Source organism: Eptatretus burgeri, unplaced genomic scaffold (genome assembly GCF_056783735.1).
Source record: "Eptatretus burgeri isolate ZD-2024b unplaced genomic scaffold, Ebu_testis_v1 Ebu_testis_scaffold_3163, whole genome shotgun sequence".
In the NCBI taxonomy this organism is placed as follows: Eukaryota; Metazoa; Chordata; class Myxini; order Myxiniformes; family Myxinidae; genus Eptatretus; species Eptatretus burgeri.
In genome coordinates this window covers 300,234-317,133 of record NW_028225111.1, presented here as the reverse complement: position 1 = coordinate 317,133, position 16,900 = coordinate 300,234, and the positions used below count along the sequence as shown (strand labels likewise).

General features: G+C 46.0%; 1 protein-coding gene across 1 annotated transcript in view; it reads right to left on the bottom strand.

Moving 5' to 3' along the window:
- Positions 1 to 2,314: 2,314 nt before the first annotated feature.
- The window catches only part of LOC147006584 (uncharacterized), a 23,234-nt gene continuing 8,648 nt past the window's right edge, over positions 2,315 to 16,900 (bottom strand). The window contains exons 5-9 of the mRNA XM_085868476.1: positions 15,815 to 15,944; positions 11,132 to 11,267; positions 9,288 to 9,429; positions 7,581 to 7,689; positions 2,315 to 2,754 (exon numbers count right to left, since the gene is read on the bottom strand). Coding sequence (XP_085724602.1) covers positions 11,133 to 11,267; positions 15,815 to 15,944 — 265 coding nt within the window. The 3' untranslated portion in view covers positions 2,315 to 2,754; positions 7,581 to 7,689; positions 9,288 to 9,429; position 11,132. The remainder of the gene's footprint in view (positions 2,755 to 7,580; positions 7,690 to 9,287; positions 9,430 to 11,131; positions 11,268 to 15,814; positions 15,945 to 16,900) is intronic.

The following is a 16,900-nucleotide window of genomic DNA, read 5'->3' as shown; positions in this document are numbered from 1 at the left end:
CGGATTTGCGGTCCAACAAAGACACCAGCCTTGATCTTGGCCTCCGACAAGGTGTTGCCAAACTTTTCCTTGAGGTATAAAAACCCACGCCCATTCAGATCCATTGCCCATACAAAACTTTTCATCAAGCCGAGCTTTATGTGGAGTGGTGGAAGGAAAACCTTGGCTGGGTCGACAAGGGCGACATGCTTCACGTTGTGTCGACCAGGTACATGCTCTTTTCGCTCTTCCCAATCTTTCTTCGTCCAGTGATTCTTGTCGTCTCTGCTATCCCAGAGACAAAGGAAGCACATGTATTTCGTGTAGCCTGACTGCAGCCCTAACAACAGCGCCACCACTTTCAAGTCTCCGCAGATGTGCCAGTTGAAGTCATTGTACTTGATGGAATCAAGCAGCTGCCGCATAGTCTCTCATGTCTCTGTGACGTGCTCTGAACAAGGATATCTTGGTGTTAGGTTCAAGTAGATTCCACTGCTGCAGCCTTGATCCAAGCAGCTCTGCCTTCGCCTTTGACAGCGAGAGATCTCTTACAAGATCATTTAAGTCTCCCTGGTTCAGAAGGTGTGATTCTTGAGTGTCGGGTTCAAAGGTTCATCATCACCATCCTCTTCACCACTGCTTACAGCTATGTTCTGATCAGCTGGAGGTGTTGGAACGGGGTTCTCGTCATCATGAGGCACAGGTTTACGAGCAGAGACGCAGTCAGCGTACTTGATGTGACCTTTATTCTTCTTGTTGAAGCCGGCGATGCTTGTGCAGCAGAAATAACAATCATCATGATGATTCTGCGGCTCACGCCATATCATGGGCACCGCAAATGGCATGCTCGCGCGCTTGCCCACCAACCACTGAGTCAAGGTTGTGTGACAGCTTGTGCAGCAGATGTGTGGTGCCCAGCTCTGTTCTTGGTCCCCCACCTTACACCCGAAGTAGTGAAAGTAGGCGGCCTTCATTTTCACTGCTGTAGATATACTTCGCTGTTGATCTTTTTTGGTATACCGACCACAGACATAACAGAAGTTGTCAGGATGATTGGTACAGGAACGCCTACTCATCTTTATCTGAAAGAAAGAAATATAACACAAGTTAACAACAATTGTACGAAATAGACATGTTAAAGACATATGTAAATTTCATTGAAATCCTGACTTCTAGGCAATGGGAATATTTCTGTTCCTGAAAATCCTGACGTGATACAGCAAAACGGTTATGATTTTTGAAATCAGCGTACCCAAATTAGTCTTAATCACTTTACACATCTCCAGTAAAAAATTTATTTTGAAATTTGTTGTTCAGTGTAATATTTTTGACAAAAGTGTCAATTTCACTATTTTATTGAATCAAGTATGGACAAAGAAGGTCCACAATTGTCCAGAATATTGAGCCCCAGCCACATTTCCTCGGGAAAATACTGCACCGAGAAGTTGCCATCAGGGCTCAAAATGGCACTTTTTAGCTCAACATGACGTTTGACCTCTCCGTATGAAATAACTGGCAGGATTTTAGAGTTAAACTTTTTACACGAGGTCAGGCATGTTATCAGTTATACGAATCCGTCAAATTGAGACATGGCAGCGAAATCCATTCTGAGTGTCTCAGGTTGTGGAATTTGGCGCCAACAAAGAGAGCATGTGGTGAGAAAGGGCTCATTTCACGGGAATCCAAACATCACACGATCTCCAAACACCGTCGCTCATGGACACTCACAATGTAGCTCCTTTACCGTTATCAATAATAAAAACCGAGGTTCAGTAACCGGTTTACCGCAATCCAAAGGGTTTAATAATCAAAATAATATTCCTAATCGTGCAAGAGCGACGTTCATCTCCAAGCACTTGAAGGCAATAATGTTAAATTAAATAAACCTGAAGTAAAGTAGTAAAACCTCGTTCGTTTTCACCACCAACTGTGTACCTCAAAAATAACGATTTCCTGCTTGGGGATGTCACGAGCATTCGACCACGACCACGACATGACCACGCCGACACGACCACGCCACGACACGACCACGCCCACGCCCCTGCCACGACACGACTACGCCGACACGACCACGCCCCCGAACACTCCCACTCCTGAATCGTGTGGGTGAAGTGAGAATGTGCACCCCATCTCGATCCCCCTCCTGAAAGAGGCTGAAAAGGGGGATGTCACCTCAAATTGAGGTGATTTATTTAATAACTCAGCCTCGTGAGCTTGCTAAAGCCTGAAGCATCGGCCCAGTGTCAGGTGTGCACATATCTTCTTTATTCTCGTTTTACTCGGCGTGCGTTACAAATGACGAGCAGCGAATTTCAACTTCCTGCACCTTGTTTATTGTTATTTTTAAAATGATTCCATACACCGCCATTGAGATTCGGTAGCAAGCCACCGTCTACATTTCCGAAAGAAGAGACGTAATGACTCTTGAATGGGAAATATTTTTGGAGATTTTTTTATCCTGAAAAAATAGAATGCAGTGAACACACAGTCGTGTGAAAAGATTGGCCTTGAAAACCCTTCTTAAATCGTGTTTTTTATGGGGAAAGACATCACACAAACAAATACACACACATTGTGTTTTTTTTTCTGAGATGACCAACTCACTTCTTCTTCCTCTTTTTTCCTTTCTTCTTCCGATGGAGCACTCGGCTGCAAGTAACACGATCGTTGACTGAGAGTGCGGCTGTGCCACTGATGAAATGCTCTCTGCTGGTTCGACCAGTAATTAATCATTCGTTCACGGCACCAGGATGACAGTTTGCCATGTTTGTAGATCTTGAAGAATCAGAATGAAAAGTTGAGTAATAGTAAAAGGATGAAATGCACGTTTAAATTAAATATTGTTACGAACCGCACGTGGTCTGGAAATTGATTGAACAAACATTTATTTAACTTCAGCAAACACTGAAAGCGACACTCACTGACACAGCACGAGCAGCATCCAAGTCACTGCAACAAACGTCAATGAACAAGCCTGCAAACCAACGTCTCCCTCCTCTTCTTCTTCTCTCTTTCCTTTCGACTCATTAATAATTATTCATGCAGCATTTCAGTATGATGAGTATATTGTTGCGGATTCGCGCTCGCCGGCGTGCAGACGTGACCCTCTCGGACTAACGCCGGGATCTAGTCACGGGTGGACCTTTCGGTCTCACCGCGATCGAGCCAATCGGCCCCCGCGTGGGATAGGGTTGCTCGCCAAATTCGACCTCCCTAAGTACCCACACGGAGGGGAGACCGGGCGATCGCACCTCGCCGCAAGTCGACTTCGGACACGGGCCACTTTAAGCGACCCGTTCCGTACTATCGGGATAACCGAGCGGTGTTATTCGTCGGCCTCGACGGTTTGATTAATTATCGGGCGTTTCAGCCCACGACCAACCCTTTACGTGAAGCAAGATGGAGATTCAATAAAAGAAAAGACGAAGCGAAGCGGGAAAACAGTTCAACATAAAGCACATTTATTCGCGATGAACGGAAAGCACACATATACATTTCCACCAAAAGCACATGTAAAAGAAGGAGACACACAATGCAATATCACACAAAAAGCAAATGTAAAAGAGAAGACACAATGCAGATATATCCGACTACCGGGCACACGGCAACACTTATACAATTTTACTTCACAGACGGCGCCGACAACACACACACTCAAAGCAAAGTAAAAGAAACCACCCTCAGGATGAGGCGGGCCTGGGGCCGAGACCGGGTCGGGCCTACCTGTCTGATGATGAGACGCGAAGTGGCGATGGTGCCTCAACTCCGCGGGCCTCGCGGACAGTGTCTGGTAGGGGGTGGGAAAAGGGGCCCCCTTTGTCGCACTATCTCAATGCGCGGGACACAGGAGGGGGATGCTGATGCTCGGGGGAAGGAGGATTTCACTCTGTCTCGGGTCCCGCGACGAGCGTCTCCACCTCGACCAGGTCGCGCCGTCGGCCTCCCGCCTTCAGCTCCCGGCACCGACGCGAGCACCCCCTCGTCCGTCTTCGCCGCCGCCACCTCTCCACAGCTCCGCCGACAACTCGTTCCAACGCACAGCTCGTTCCAACGCGCAACTTCCTTCCAGCTCCACCGACGACTCTCTTGAACCCCGAACTCCTTTTACTGACGAACGCAGCCGGTTTTATAAGCCCCGTGGCTTTGCTCTTTGACCCCCTGCCTTCGACCTTTCACCTCTCTAACTGGCTCCTCATTGGACCGAGGAAAAGTGGGCGTGAACGCTTTTTGATCCATGAATTTGCATATAGCGTCCTCACTCCAACGCCCTGGAGGCGAGGCCAAATCGCCCACGCTCTCCGATAGGACGGAACAAAAGTGGGCGTGAGTCGTTTTTGATCCGTTTTTCTGCAGGAAGTCTGTGATGTTTTTGTACACGCTGTTCGGTGCGCGCCCTGCACGAGTCTAGTATCGGTGCCCACAAGCGGCGCAGGAACGGTGGCGATGCGACGGTTGCGAGGTGTGACGGTAAAGGTCGTGGCTGTTGTGGTGAAGCGGCGTTGTGGTTGGTGGTTGTTGTGTGATGACTGTTGAGACGTGGTTGGTGGTGGTAGAAATGGTGGCTGGTCCAAAATAAAGATAGGAAAAGAAAAACGGCTATCCTGAAGAGTCGCAGCCCGAGTGAATGACATGTATTCCCACTAGACAACGGGTTTGGGCCTAACTACACATATACTTACGGAGATATCTCACCTAAGGGACCTGAATGGTGGTGTGCGAATTTCGTCAACCACAACAATATGTTTCACAGGTGTATGTCTGCAGGTGTGTAACTGATCATTTCATTGGTTGGAGTATCGTTTTGAATCTGACGGTGGCCATCTTCTTCTTCAAGCTTGGAATTTAGCATGCAGCCACAGCCACAACATCAAACCTGACCAATGCATCCCTGAACCGTAAAGTGTGATCCCCTGCCCGAAGGTCTTTATTTTAATAAAATTCGGACAATAAGGCGTTTTCTCTCACAATCACTGAACTCTGAAATTTATTGTGTGGCACTTGCTCAATATCGATCTATCTATAATTGTGATAATGAAAGGCAGAAATAATTAATATACAGTATATTGTGGTTTCTCACCACCCCAGCATGTGAGCGACCGCTTTTAACGAATCGCAGCCGCACGCCCACCGGACGTGGTAAACCGAGTCGCAGCTTTCGGATCAACGCCGAAATCCAGCTACGGATGTGTTTTTAATCACACCGTAAATCGGCCAACTATTCTGTCCACGCACGACAGGATCCGATCGCCGAATTGTCGATTTACATAAGTATGCGCGGAGACAGAAATGCCGGGGATTTACACCTCAACGGGACCTGCTTGGAAACGAGCCGCTTAAGCAGCTCGCTCCATTTGCGATTTGCCGAGCGGTGTATTATCGTGAGGCCCCGTTGGACCCGGTTATCTTATCAGCTATTTAAAAGCCAGCTCGTGTCCCGAACGCAATACGGCGGCTCAAGTGAGGGAAAGGACGCAACGAACAGGTCAACATTCACACAAGGACATTTATTTGTACACACGTAAGCAGTCATACACGCATGCAATCATGTAGTCAATAGAGCAATGCAGGAACGAGCAAGACAAAGAACTACAACCGTTCTATTATTATGTACACAATCACTTAACAGTTCATTACTTGACAGACAAGGCGCCACGACATTCATACAAAGTAAAACCCCAGGAAAGGAAAGGGGCAGAACTGGACCTCATGGGCCTTTAATAGTTCACGGAGATGTGGAGACCACAAGGGCTCCGAGAGGCCGTGCTGGTTACCTGCCACCCTCGTGGTGACTCGCTTGGGCGACCCACGACGTTTTGTCGACACGGCAGTTGGCGCCGTGCGACTTGGTTGGCCCAGGCCCCGACGTGCGGCCTGGTGGTTCGGGCCTAGCCGACGACACCTCAGAGGAACGAAGGGGCCTTTGCTCTTTCGAGTTGATGCTCTTTCTAAGAGCCCGCTCGTTCCTCCACATCTGCTCGGATTGTCCCGAGGCCCGATCACCTCGGACCGTTCTGTCGCTGGTTGGCGACCTCTCTCCGGCTTTCTCAAAACGACCCGTAGTTCTGCGTGGCACGGCATGCTGGCTGTGCCCCGAGCTCCGACTGCCCTCCGCTGGACTCGAATCCTGGCTCCAAGCTCCAGACTTCCACTCTCTGCAGCTCCGCGACAGACTGCCTGCTTGGCGTTCAGCGTGCCTTTATATGGGGTCCGTGAGTGAGTTTGATCTCTCACCTCTCACTGGCTCCGCCCCTTTTGCAATTCTGATCCGATCTCGTCGCGAAACGCGGAGAGAGCGGATGTGGTAGAAATCATCAGCCACGTGGACGTTGCAGGAATCATCAGCCATGGAAAGCTTATGTTGTGGAAATCATCAGCCCCCGCATCTGTCGGCGGATATTCCGCTCATCCGTGGGATTTGCCGTGGCTGGCGAAAAGATTGCGGCATAACGGAGATGAAGGTGAGGCGATGTTGTGGTTGCTTTGTGGTGGGGATGGCGTGGTTGAGAGGTGGTTGTTGTTGTTGAAGTAGCAGTTGTGGTTGTTGAAGTAGTGGTTGTGGTTGTTGAAGTAGTGGTTGTTCCAAAACAAAGATAGCAAAAGAATAATGGCTCAACTGATTTGTAGAACCACCTTCCAAACGCCATTCTTTCCCACTCTTTCCTCCAGGGCGTAAAGCATGCAGTGCACTGACGTCTCATATCATTCATCATCCTGACTCATGATCGTTATAACTCCCATTAACCCTTCCGAACCCAACCTCCTTTTTTGTTGGTTTCAGCGTTTCCTCCCCGCCTCACTTTCATATTTTTGCCTTCATTCATTCCTTTGCTGATTGCAAGCAAGAGTGGTCCCGTTACCCCACAGTTCAAGCTTGTTAAAGCTTACTCTTCCTTCAATCATCTTTTAAATAATGGAATTTCAGCAAAACAGCTAAATCGAAGAAAAAAAAAGATGTTTCTTTGATTAAATTCCTGACACAAAGCTGGGTGCCACGAGGAATCGAACCTCGTCCCAAAGCCTGGAAGTGCCACCACCAGCACCTTTTAGCTTTTGAGGAAAAGCAAAACCCAGAAAGATCGAAGAGATCTTCGATCTTTCTGGGGGAAAAAAAAAACCATTTGAACAACTGATTGCAGATTTGGGACTCAAGTCGACGTTTGCACACGAGTCGGGAATATCCACTTGTTGAGACAAATCCCATTGCCAAAAATATTAATTTGCAGGAGAAATAAGAGATCATGATGTTACATATGCCAACAATTTGGACAAGCGGTTAAATTAATAGTCATAGATGGTTGGGATTTTCATTGAAAAAAACTTCCTTGTTTGTTTTTTAGTGCAATTAGATTTTCTTGGGGTCATCACAAAAAGAGATGATAGCCAGCCAATCAAGAGGAAGAAGCCTGACTGGCTGGTTATATGATAGGAAATATAGAACAAAATCCTGTGTAACTTTGAACTAGTTGTCCATTTGCTTCGCATTGTGAAAGAAGATGTGATTACAACATTTTGTAGAGAAAAGTCAAAATGCACTCATGACACTAAAACGTGATTCAAAAGCACTCATCATAATCACCACATGACATATATGTGATACTTACCAGAACATGCTCACCAAGCTGTGTGATACCAAAGATCTCTGCATACTCACAAGATCTCAACAAAAGTTATGTGTAAACAAGTCCTGCACATGAGCAGTGGAACAATGCCCTGCAAAGGAAATCATGAAGAAATGGCAGCCATTAAAAGGGTAAACAAACATATTAAAATGAAATATGACTTTTGTGTTCCAATTTCAAATGTTAAGCAATGCTGGACTTCAGCAATTGTTGTTCCACCAATGTTTTTATGTTTTTTTTTAAACTGCGACGATATTGTAATCTGTCTCTCCATCTATCTCATCCGAAATGGTGACGTGAAAAATCACCAAATTTGATATTTATGATCACCACTTGGCAAGAAGGAGTGAGAGCAGTATCATTTTGTCCCTGCCCCGAGGCCCTGTGGTGGCGTCAAACACCAAATGTGGCAATTACGGGCACTTAAAAAAAAAAAACTTTCAATGAAACTTGGTGCAGCATGTCCAATCAACATTGGGGGATGCATGAAATAAGCAACGATTTTTTGATTTGACCCCCGGTTCATTTCAGGGGTCAAATCATAGGTCAAAACAGGTTTTTTTCAATCCCAAAATTTGATATTGGTCATTTCTGGGGGAAAATTTTGCATTCTTTCAACTTTGCTTTGATGGGAAGCAAAGGGATTTGTGATGGCATGCCATTGCCTTCGCTCTCATTTCTTTTTTTACTCATTAACCCGCATGCGCAAAGCAAAAAGCGGGGATAAGGAATTGGACATGCATTCACCGAAGTTGTTCAAACTTACCACACAGATAATGAATGATGGCGGACACAAACATGTCATTTCTTGATCCAAGATGGCCGGCTGGCGGCCATTTTAGTTGTGCAAAAAAACCCCCCGATGTTGAACACGTCTTCAACCATTTCTCGAACAAGCATTTACCAATGTTTTTCAAATTTGGCACACAGATAATGAATGATGGCTTTCTTAAGCACGTCATTTGTTTTTCACAATGAGATCCAAGATGGCCGACTGGTGGCCATTTTGTTACTTAAATGTGTCCCCAATCATTTCTCACACATGCATGGTCCGATTTTGTTCAAACTTGGCACAAGCACAGGACATGGCATACACATGCCCCTTACTTTATTTTGCGATCTGATCAAAGATGACCAACTGGCAGACTGGCGGCCATTTTAGTTGTCCGTAAATATGGGCTAGTCCTTTAACTCCATGCAACAAAATGACAAACAATGGGGGCTATGACATTTTATGTCTTTTTCCCTGTTTTTTAATACACCCGTGAAGACCATTACCCCGTTTGACTTGCAACTCCCATCATCAAGCTCTGGTGCAGCCGTGGACTCCGTTCCACAATTCCATGAGTCTCAAAACGCATGTTAAAAAAGACCAGAGAAATAATTTCCTTCCGAAGTGCATTCAGAAAACCTTGTGAGAGGCTTGATATTCAGATTTGTCTGTTCTGTTGAAAGCTTGACATTTACCTGTATTCATTATTTACTCGACATTATTCCAAACATTTATTTATGCTTTACATCTTTTCTCCCTCTCCTTCATACCTTGTCAGGTGCATTGATTTGGATAAAGAACATGAATTAGGAACACTTTTAACCAAACAATATGCATTCATTCGTGTGTGTTTGGGAAATTTCAAAGTCACAAGACCTTATGTGGTATAAGGAGAGCAAGTATCAAATAGTTTGAACCTCATATTGGCCTGAAGAACGTGCCAAATATCCAAGGGCTGACTCTAACATCGTTCTTCTTCTCCCTTCCACAGCATCTCGTACATCTTCTTCAATGCTCTACCTTTGTTTTCGGTGATCTTCAGAAACATGATCCATTTCCCTGAAGGAGAGAAAACACTTGGGAAGATGTACATTGATTATATTTAATCTTTCAGACAAGGCGAGATGAGACGAGTCTCAAACCAGTGGTTTGAACTTGAAAACAATTTCCATCATTCGAGAGAGACCTCCCCACACAAGAAACATCTACCCTTGTAATTATCCCACACTTCCATGAGATCTGCCCACGGTAATTATCCTACACAAGAGCTGTGATATTTCCATCCTGAATTACAACACTGCGTGTCAACAACTAACGGAACAGGAAGATTATCACTTCCTGCTCAGAAAATCAACTTCCGGCGTCACACAGAAAACGATTCAGCACAAAAAACATCGTTCTTCCGCATTAACCCCGCCCACAATTCACCCGGCAATCCCCGCCCACATCACACCCAACAATAAGTGTGACAGAAGACACAGGACAGAATAGCCAATTATATAACAGCGCGATGTCGCAGCGCTGTAAAAATTGCAAGGTGATGCAAATTAGTTTACTCTGTAACGGCCCCTCTCATCCTGAGATTTCCTCCTTAATGAACCACCACTCGAGTCTGTGTCTTCCCTCCGTCTACTGAGATTAAAATCCAGTGGAATCTCAAGTTGGATTCTCAAGTTCAGCACATGATTTCACGCTCCTCTGCCTCTCGATGCCTCCACGTGACCATGTCTTGGGACACAGTCATCACTCCCAGCAGTGATAAAATGGCAATTCTCGTTAACCTCCGCCATCGAAGATCGGAGGTTACTGTTTTCACCCCTTTCTGTTTGTTTGTTTGTGAACAGTATTACGGAAAAACTCCTCGACGGATTTCGACGAAACTTGGTGGGGGGATTAGGTATGGTCCAAGGATCATGCCATTAGATTTGGACTTGGTTCAAAGTCCAATATGGCCGCTATGGCAGCCATTTTGAAAAAATATTTGAATTTTTGTTTTTGCATTTCTACATGTTTTAAGTGATTTCCAACCAAAAAAAAAATACATTTGTTCGAGAAAAAAAAAAAAAATTTGCAACTTTTTAAAAAAAAAAATTCGATTATATTTGAAAAATATTTGAATTTTTTTTTGGCATTTCTACATGCGCGTCGATCTAGTTTAGTTTATTCAATCGTGGTTCAGTAGAGTCTGATCCGTTTTGACCTACAATGAATAGGATATCAGGTTCACTTGAGTGACCAAGCAGTATTGGCGGAGGAGATTTTGCATTCTACCGCGTGCTCCCCCTCTAGTTTTGTCTGTTATTGTTTCACACACCACCACACAAAACAAGTCCTGACGAGGGTCTGCAATCTCCGATTGCTCTTTCTTATTTTGAAGATCTGGACAAACTGTAATATAAGCAAAGGTAAAAAAAAACTCCATTGAGGAGGAAATAGCATGACGGATGGATGGACAGACAGAGCTGATTACAATATCCCCTGGTTTTTGTTCAAAAAGCGTGGGGATAATAAACGTAACAATGTAGATGGCAATGCGAAAACAAAAGACATGACACTCCTTCTCCTCCCTCCCACCCCTCCCTTCATCCCTACTCTAATTATAATTACCAATTCATATCTCGAGGTGATCACACACTTGTTGCCTGAAGAACATCAGAAACTATTTACCAAGTATTATGCATCCAATAACACATGCGAACAAAACTTCAGTGTAGTGAGAACGAATCAGGTGAAATTAAAGTTAATATCGAAGAGTTTGAACCTCATGTTAGCCTGAAGAGCGCGTCAAATATCCAACGACTGACTGGAGCATCGTTCTTCTTCTCTCTCTTCCGCAGTACTTTGTACATCTTTTCAATCCTCTTTCTGTGTTGTTGGTGATCTTCAAAAACATGATCCTGTTTCCCAAGGAGAGAAAAATAGTAACAGAACACTTTGTATGATATACAGATTTTGCATAATTTTAATGTTGGTATTGGAGGAGCTTGTGCAAATAATCACAATTCAGAACGAAGAGACTTGGACACAAATGATAAATTGTTGCCCCGACCAGCAGTGCAGATCATGTCGGTTCCCTTCAAGGAATTACAATTGAGGTAGGTTCTCTCATTGCTCCAAAGGACCAAAAACTAATTACACTGACAGTATTATGCCACATACGAGGGTCCTACCATCACACATCAAGGAACTTCTTATCTGGCAAGCCCAGAAACGCAACACAACACACACAAACCAAATGTCTCTGCACCATTCAGGTCAAGTCAGGTATGGGAGCATGTGCCAGAACAGCGAGTCGCTGCGTCCACTTTCCGCCGGTACTCCAGGGGCCTCCGTCTGGCCTTCCCCCAGGCAGATGCCAGGCCCATCCCCATCTCCTTGAGATGCTGGTAAACCTGCTGCAACCATGAGGAACGTGGTCGGCCCATTGGCCGCCTCCTCTCATGAGACTCCCTCGCTGAGAGAATCTGGTGAGCAGGATCAGTGTCAGGAAAACGAGCCACATGTCCATACAGCCGCGACTGACACTCACGGACCATGCATGTAATAAATCTCATCCGAGTCTCTCTCAGCAACCGCTCGTTGGACACAAAATCTGACCAGCGATAGCCAAGGATTCTCCGAAGAGACCTGGTACCAAAGGAATTAAGTCTCCGTCTCAGATCCTTGGTCAGAGTCCAAGTCTCGCATCCATAGCGCAAGACTGGAAGCACCAAGGACCTGAAGACTCAGATTCGTCCTCCTGCACAGGTACCGGCAGCGCCACACCCCATGATCCAGTGAATCCATGACTCCCCAGGCCCGACCCAGACGTCTATTGACCTCTGACTCACAGCCAGCAGAGACATGAATATCACTGCCAAGGTAAGTGAATCTCTCCACGACCTCAACATCCTCACCACAAACAGACACAGACAGGACAGCAGCATCCAAGATGTCATTGAAAGCCTGGATCTTAGTTTTGACCCAAGAAAGCTGTAATCCCAGCGGCTCCGACTCCTCATTCAGCACCTCGAGGGCCCCCAAAAGGATATCTAAAGTCTCCGCAAAGATGACTGCATCATCTGCGAAATCAAGGTCCAACATCTTGACATTCCCAAACGATGCACCGCAGCTTGATCTTTCCGACATCCTCCCTAAAATCCAGTCCATACAAGTGCTGAAAAGTGTGGGGGCCAGTATACACCCTTGACGAACTCCAGGAGCAACTGGAAATAAGTCAGAGATGGTACCACCACACTTCACAGCACTCTCAGCACCAGAGTAGAGTTCAGACATCAGATCGATCAGTTTTGGTGGCATCCCACGAAGACCAAGAATCCTCCAGAGGGCATCCCGATTCACTGAATCGAACGCTTTACAGAGATCAACATCGGCTGCAAGCAGTCCCTGCCATAAAACTCTCGTCTGCGTTCGGTGAGGACACGAAGAGCAAGGATACGGTCAATCGTTGACCTCTTTGGTGTAAAGCCTGACTGCTCTGGACGCTGGTGCTCAAGCAGGTGGTCGCGAACCCCATCAAGAATTATCCGAGCAAAGACCTTGCCCGGCACTGAGAGCAGCGTCACCCCTCGGTAGTTGTTGCAGTCTTGGCGATCACCCTTCCCATTCCAGAGAGGGACAACAAGGCCCCTCTTCCAATCAGTTGGGATGATGCCTGTGTTCCAGGCAGAGCACAAAACTGCATGCAATGACACGAGTGCAGCATTTCCACCAGCCTTGAGAAGTTCAGCATGGATGCCACAGATCCCTGGAACTTTACCCTGTTTCAACCGGTTCACCGCAGCCCGTATTTCCACATGCGAAGGTGGACCACAATTGATTGGAGGGTCAGCAACAGGGATTGTAACACCATTGACGTCCAACTCGACAATTGGGGGATCAGCCTGGTACAACCGCTCAAAGTAACCGGCCCAGCGGGCCTTCACTTCAGACTCCTCTGTTAAGAGCCTACCACTCGATGCTCTAACTGCAGTGCTCCGAGGGATGGGCTTGGATGAACGCAATGCGCGAATTCCCCTGTAAGCGGGACGAGAATCACCTGTCCACAGGTGATGCTCTACCCCTCACAGATTTCTCGCACATAGGCCTCCTTGTCCACCCTTAGTGCACATACAGTTTTACGCCTCAGCTCCCTGAACAGCTCATCTCTGCCATTCAGCCTGGCCCTGCGACTCTGGTCACTGGTATCTAATATCCCTTGAGATACAAAATTCTTCTTTGCCCTGCGGTGAGTTCCAAGACATCCACCGGCAACATCAAGGACTGTGGTCTTGAAGGTAATCCTGAACTCTTCAGGAACCCCCAAAGCACCCAGACACCCCAAATGTCCACTCAGCCTGTTCGCAAACTCCTCAGCTACTCTCTCATCCTTGAGCTTGCCAACATCCAGCCTCGGCTGGGATGGTACCATTCTCCAGGATTTAAGGTGCAGCTTTAGAGTTGCTACAACAAGCCAGTGGCCAGTATTGAGGAACTGAGCACTCCGGTAGACCCTGCAGTTCTGGATCATCCTCCAGTGACCGTCAACGAGGACATGGTCAATCTGCTTTGCCACACCGCCAGCGTTGGAATACCAAGTCCAGCGATGAGCTTGTGGGCGCTGAAACCATGAACCGGCCACCCGAAGTCCATGACTTCTTGCAAAGTCAAGGAACTTAGTGCTATTCTGATTCATAGTTCCTGACCCATGGGGACCAACACACGTCTCATAACCATCCCTATCAGTTCCAGTCGATGCATTGAAATCCCCCAAGACTGGAAGTGTATCTTGTCTCGGGCACTGATCAACCACAGACTGGAGCGTGGCGTAGAATGTGTCCTTCAGGGTGAGGTCACGCGCCTCAGTCGGAGCATAGACAGAGACCAGGGAAATGACACCGAAGGAGTGACGAATCCTTAGTCTCATAATACGCTCGTTGACCGGTGTTACCTCAATTATCATGGGAGTCAGCTTATTGGACACAGCTCCAGCAACCCCTTGGGCATTGCAACCATCAGAGCAACCAGTAAAATAGTAGATTTAACCACCCACAATGATCTGACCACTATCCGGTCTTCGGACCTCAGAGAGTGCTGCAATACCAATGTCCAAACACTGGAGCTGAGATGATAGCAGAGACAGGTGATCGTCCTCTCTTTGGGAAAGAACATTCCAGACACCCACCTGAAGGGACCGCCTCAGGTTAACCCAAGGAGACCCCCGTCTGGCGGACGACACCTCAGCACCATCCCGGCACACACCAACGCAATCTGACCCAGGAAGGTTACCCCATGCTTTTCATCCTATCATCAAAGAACGGGGGTCCCGAAGGCTTTGCCCCAATCCCGTTATCCGGTGAGCTCTCCTGCGAAGGGCAGCAGCACAGGAGGTACTCCCATGGAGTGGGTTTCAGTTTTCTTTGCGTTTTGCGGAATTAAGTGTTTTACAGTGGCCGGAGTGCAAATCCTGCCACCAACCTCCTTCAGAGAAGTACCCAACTGCAGGAGGATATGCACAGACACAGTTGGGAACAAGCTTTGGATGGCTGTTGGCTCACAAGGAGCTCCTCCGGCCTTTGACATGTTTTGCTTTTAATCCTGCTGGGTGTCCTTACATGCACCCTGCTCACCAGGAAGCCGGGTGGGGAAGCCGGTTTAGTCGCCGTAAACCCAACCATGAAACAGGTTAGTACAGGTTTACATGATATCTGTAGCAAGTCACAGATCTGATTTGGCCTGACCTGACAATAATCTGACAGAACATACGACAATCGAGAATGTCAAAGATCATTTGGACCATCTTTCTTGCATCACACACCACAAATCCAGAGTTCCATACCAGACTGGCACTGTGAATGACGACGACACATCTTGACACAAAGTGATGTGTTCAATGAGATGCAGATGTCACAAGGAAATTGAAGTTTGAAAAGCAATAAAAGTGAGGAAAGAATATATAGTGAGGACAACATTGAGTGCGAAGACCGGGTGAAGCGTTTTGTCTTTGTTTTGGATCGACGAGAGTGAGTAAAGGAAACGATGGAAAGAAAGTGGTTGGGGGTTGTCGTGGAGAGAATAGTGTGGGATGAGTAGTTGGTTGTCAGAAGCGATATGATTTCAGAAGCAACCATCAGCAGAGTAACTACCTACCTGTGTTTTATCCCATACTTTCTCCACTTTTCAAACCTCCATTCTCATTTGTCTCTTTGATAAGGAATTTCCAACTTCTGAAAGTCTTAGAGTGAAGAACATTCTGGACAATTACTCCAAACATATATTACTTGCTTCATATCTGTTCTCATTCCACTTCAAACTTCTCGAAATGCAATTGTTTTGCATAAAAAATGTGAAAAAAGCAATATTTTTTGCCAAGCATTCTGCTTACAATCATGTGTTTCTCAAATGTCAGTGCTGTGAGAACAAATGGGGTCAAATGAAGGGTGGTATCAAAGAGTCTGAACCTTACCTCGGCATGAAAGGCACTGCAGATATAAATCGACAAACTGGAATGGCATTCTGCTTCTCTTTTTGGCAGCATGTCATACATTTTCTTTATTGCACATTCTTTGTTGTCACTGAGTTCCAGAGACACGATCCTGTTTCATCCAAGGAGAAGGATAGTAACAACAATTGGGAAGGCGCACATAACTTAAATTTAATATCTGAGGCTAGTGGAGGAGACTGTACAAGTATCACTTCCATCAGAAGGACAAAGGGACAAACAAACAACACGGGCTTTGATTCTGTAGTCACAGCAGAGTTAAATGCGCCGACAAGAACGAAATGGTTTCCTCAGCAGGAAATGGTATTTTGGAGTGAAAAGTTTTTGAGAAATAAGCTTTGTGAAAAAGAAGAGGAAGACATGATGAAGAAGTAGAAGAAGAAGAATGCTTCGGTTATTCTTGAAGGAGTAGTCAGGAGAGAGCAATATTAAAATGCATTTTAAGCGTTTTAAAAATGTTACGAAGAGCTTTTAAAGGAAGAAACATTTCACTAAATTAAGATTCAGCATGGGGATGTTGAAAAGAAAAGGGATGGAGAATGAAGGAAGAACCAGGCATGGCAGATTGAGTTTGTGTTTGGGTTTTTTTTTGGAGTGAAGAAGAGCTTTTGTTCTTTGTAGTTTTTGGAGTGAGAATGGGGGAAAGATCAAACTGAGGGATCAGGAATGATAATACTTGGGAGAAAGGGATGAAAATGAAGCATTGGTGGGGGGGAATCGAAGCAGAAACAGAAGCAACATGCTCATAATCCAAGCCCCAGGTGAGTAGGCCCTACTTTAACAAGGACACAAATTGAACAATTCAATGCAACTTCATTTGGTTTGATATGGAAAATTGGACAATAACATGACCAGAAACGTTTAAAAGGAAATAAACAGTGTAATACGATGAATCTGGTCTGGGAAACTGCTTTAATGAGATGTCAGGATGAGTTCTCGAACCAGCATCACACATTAAGGCACCCGGAACCCATTATGGCATAATCAATGATCTCACATCCACAAAGTCCTGTTGTGATTTCAATGACAGGCTAATTATCTGTAAAACAC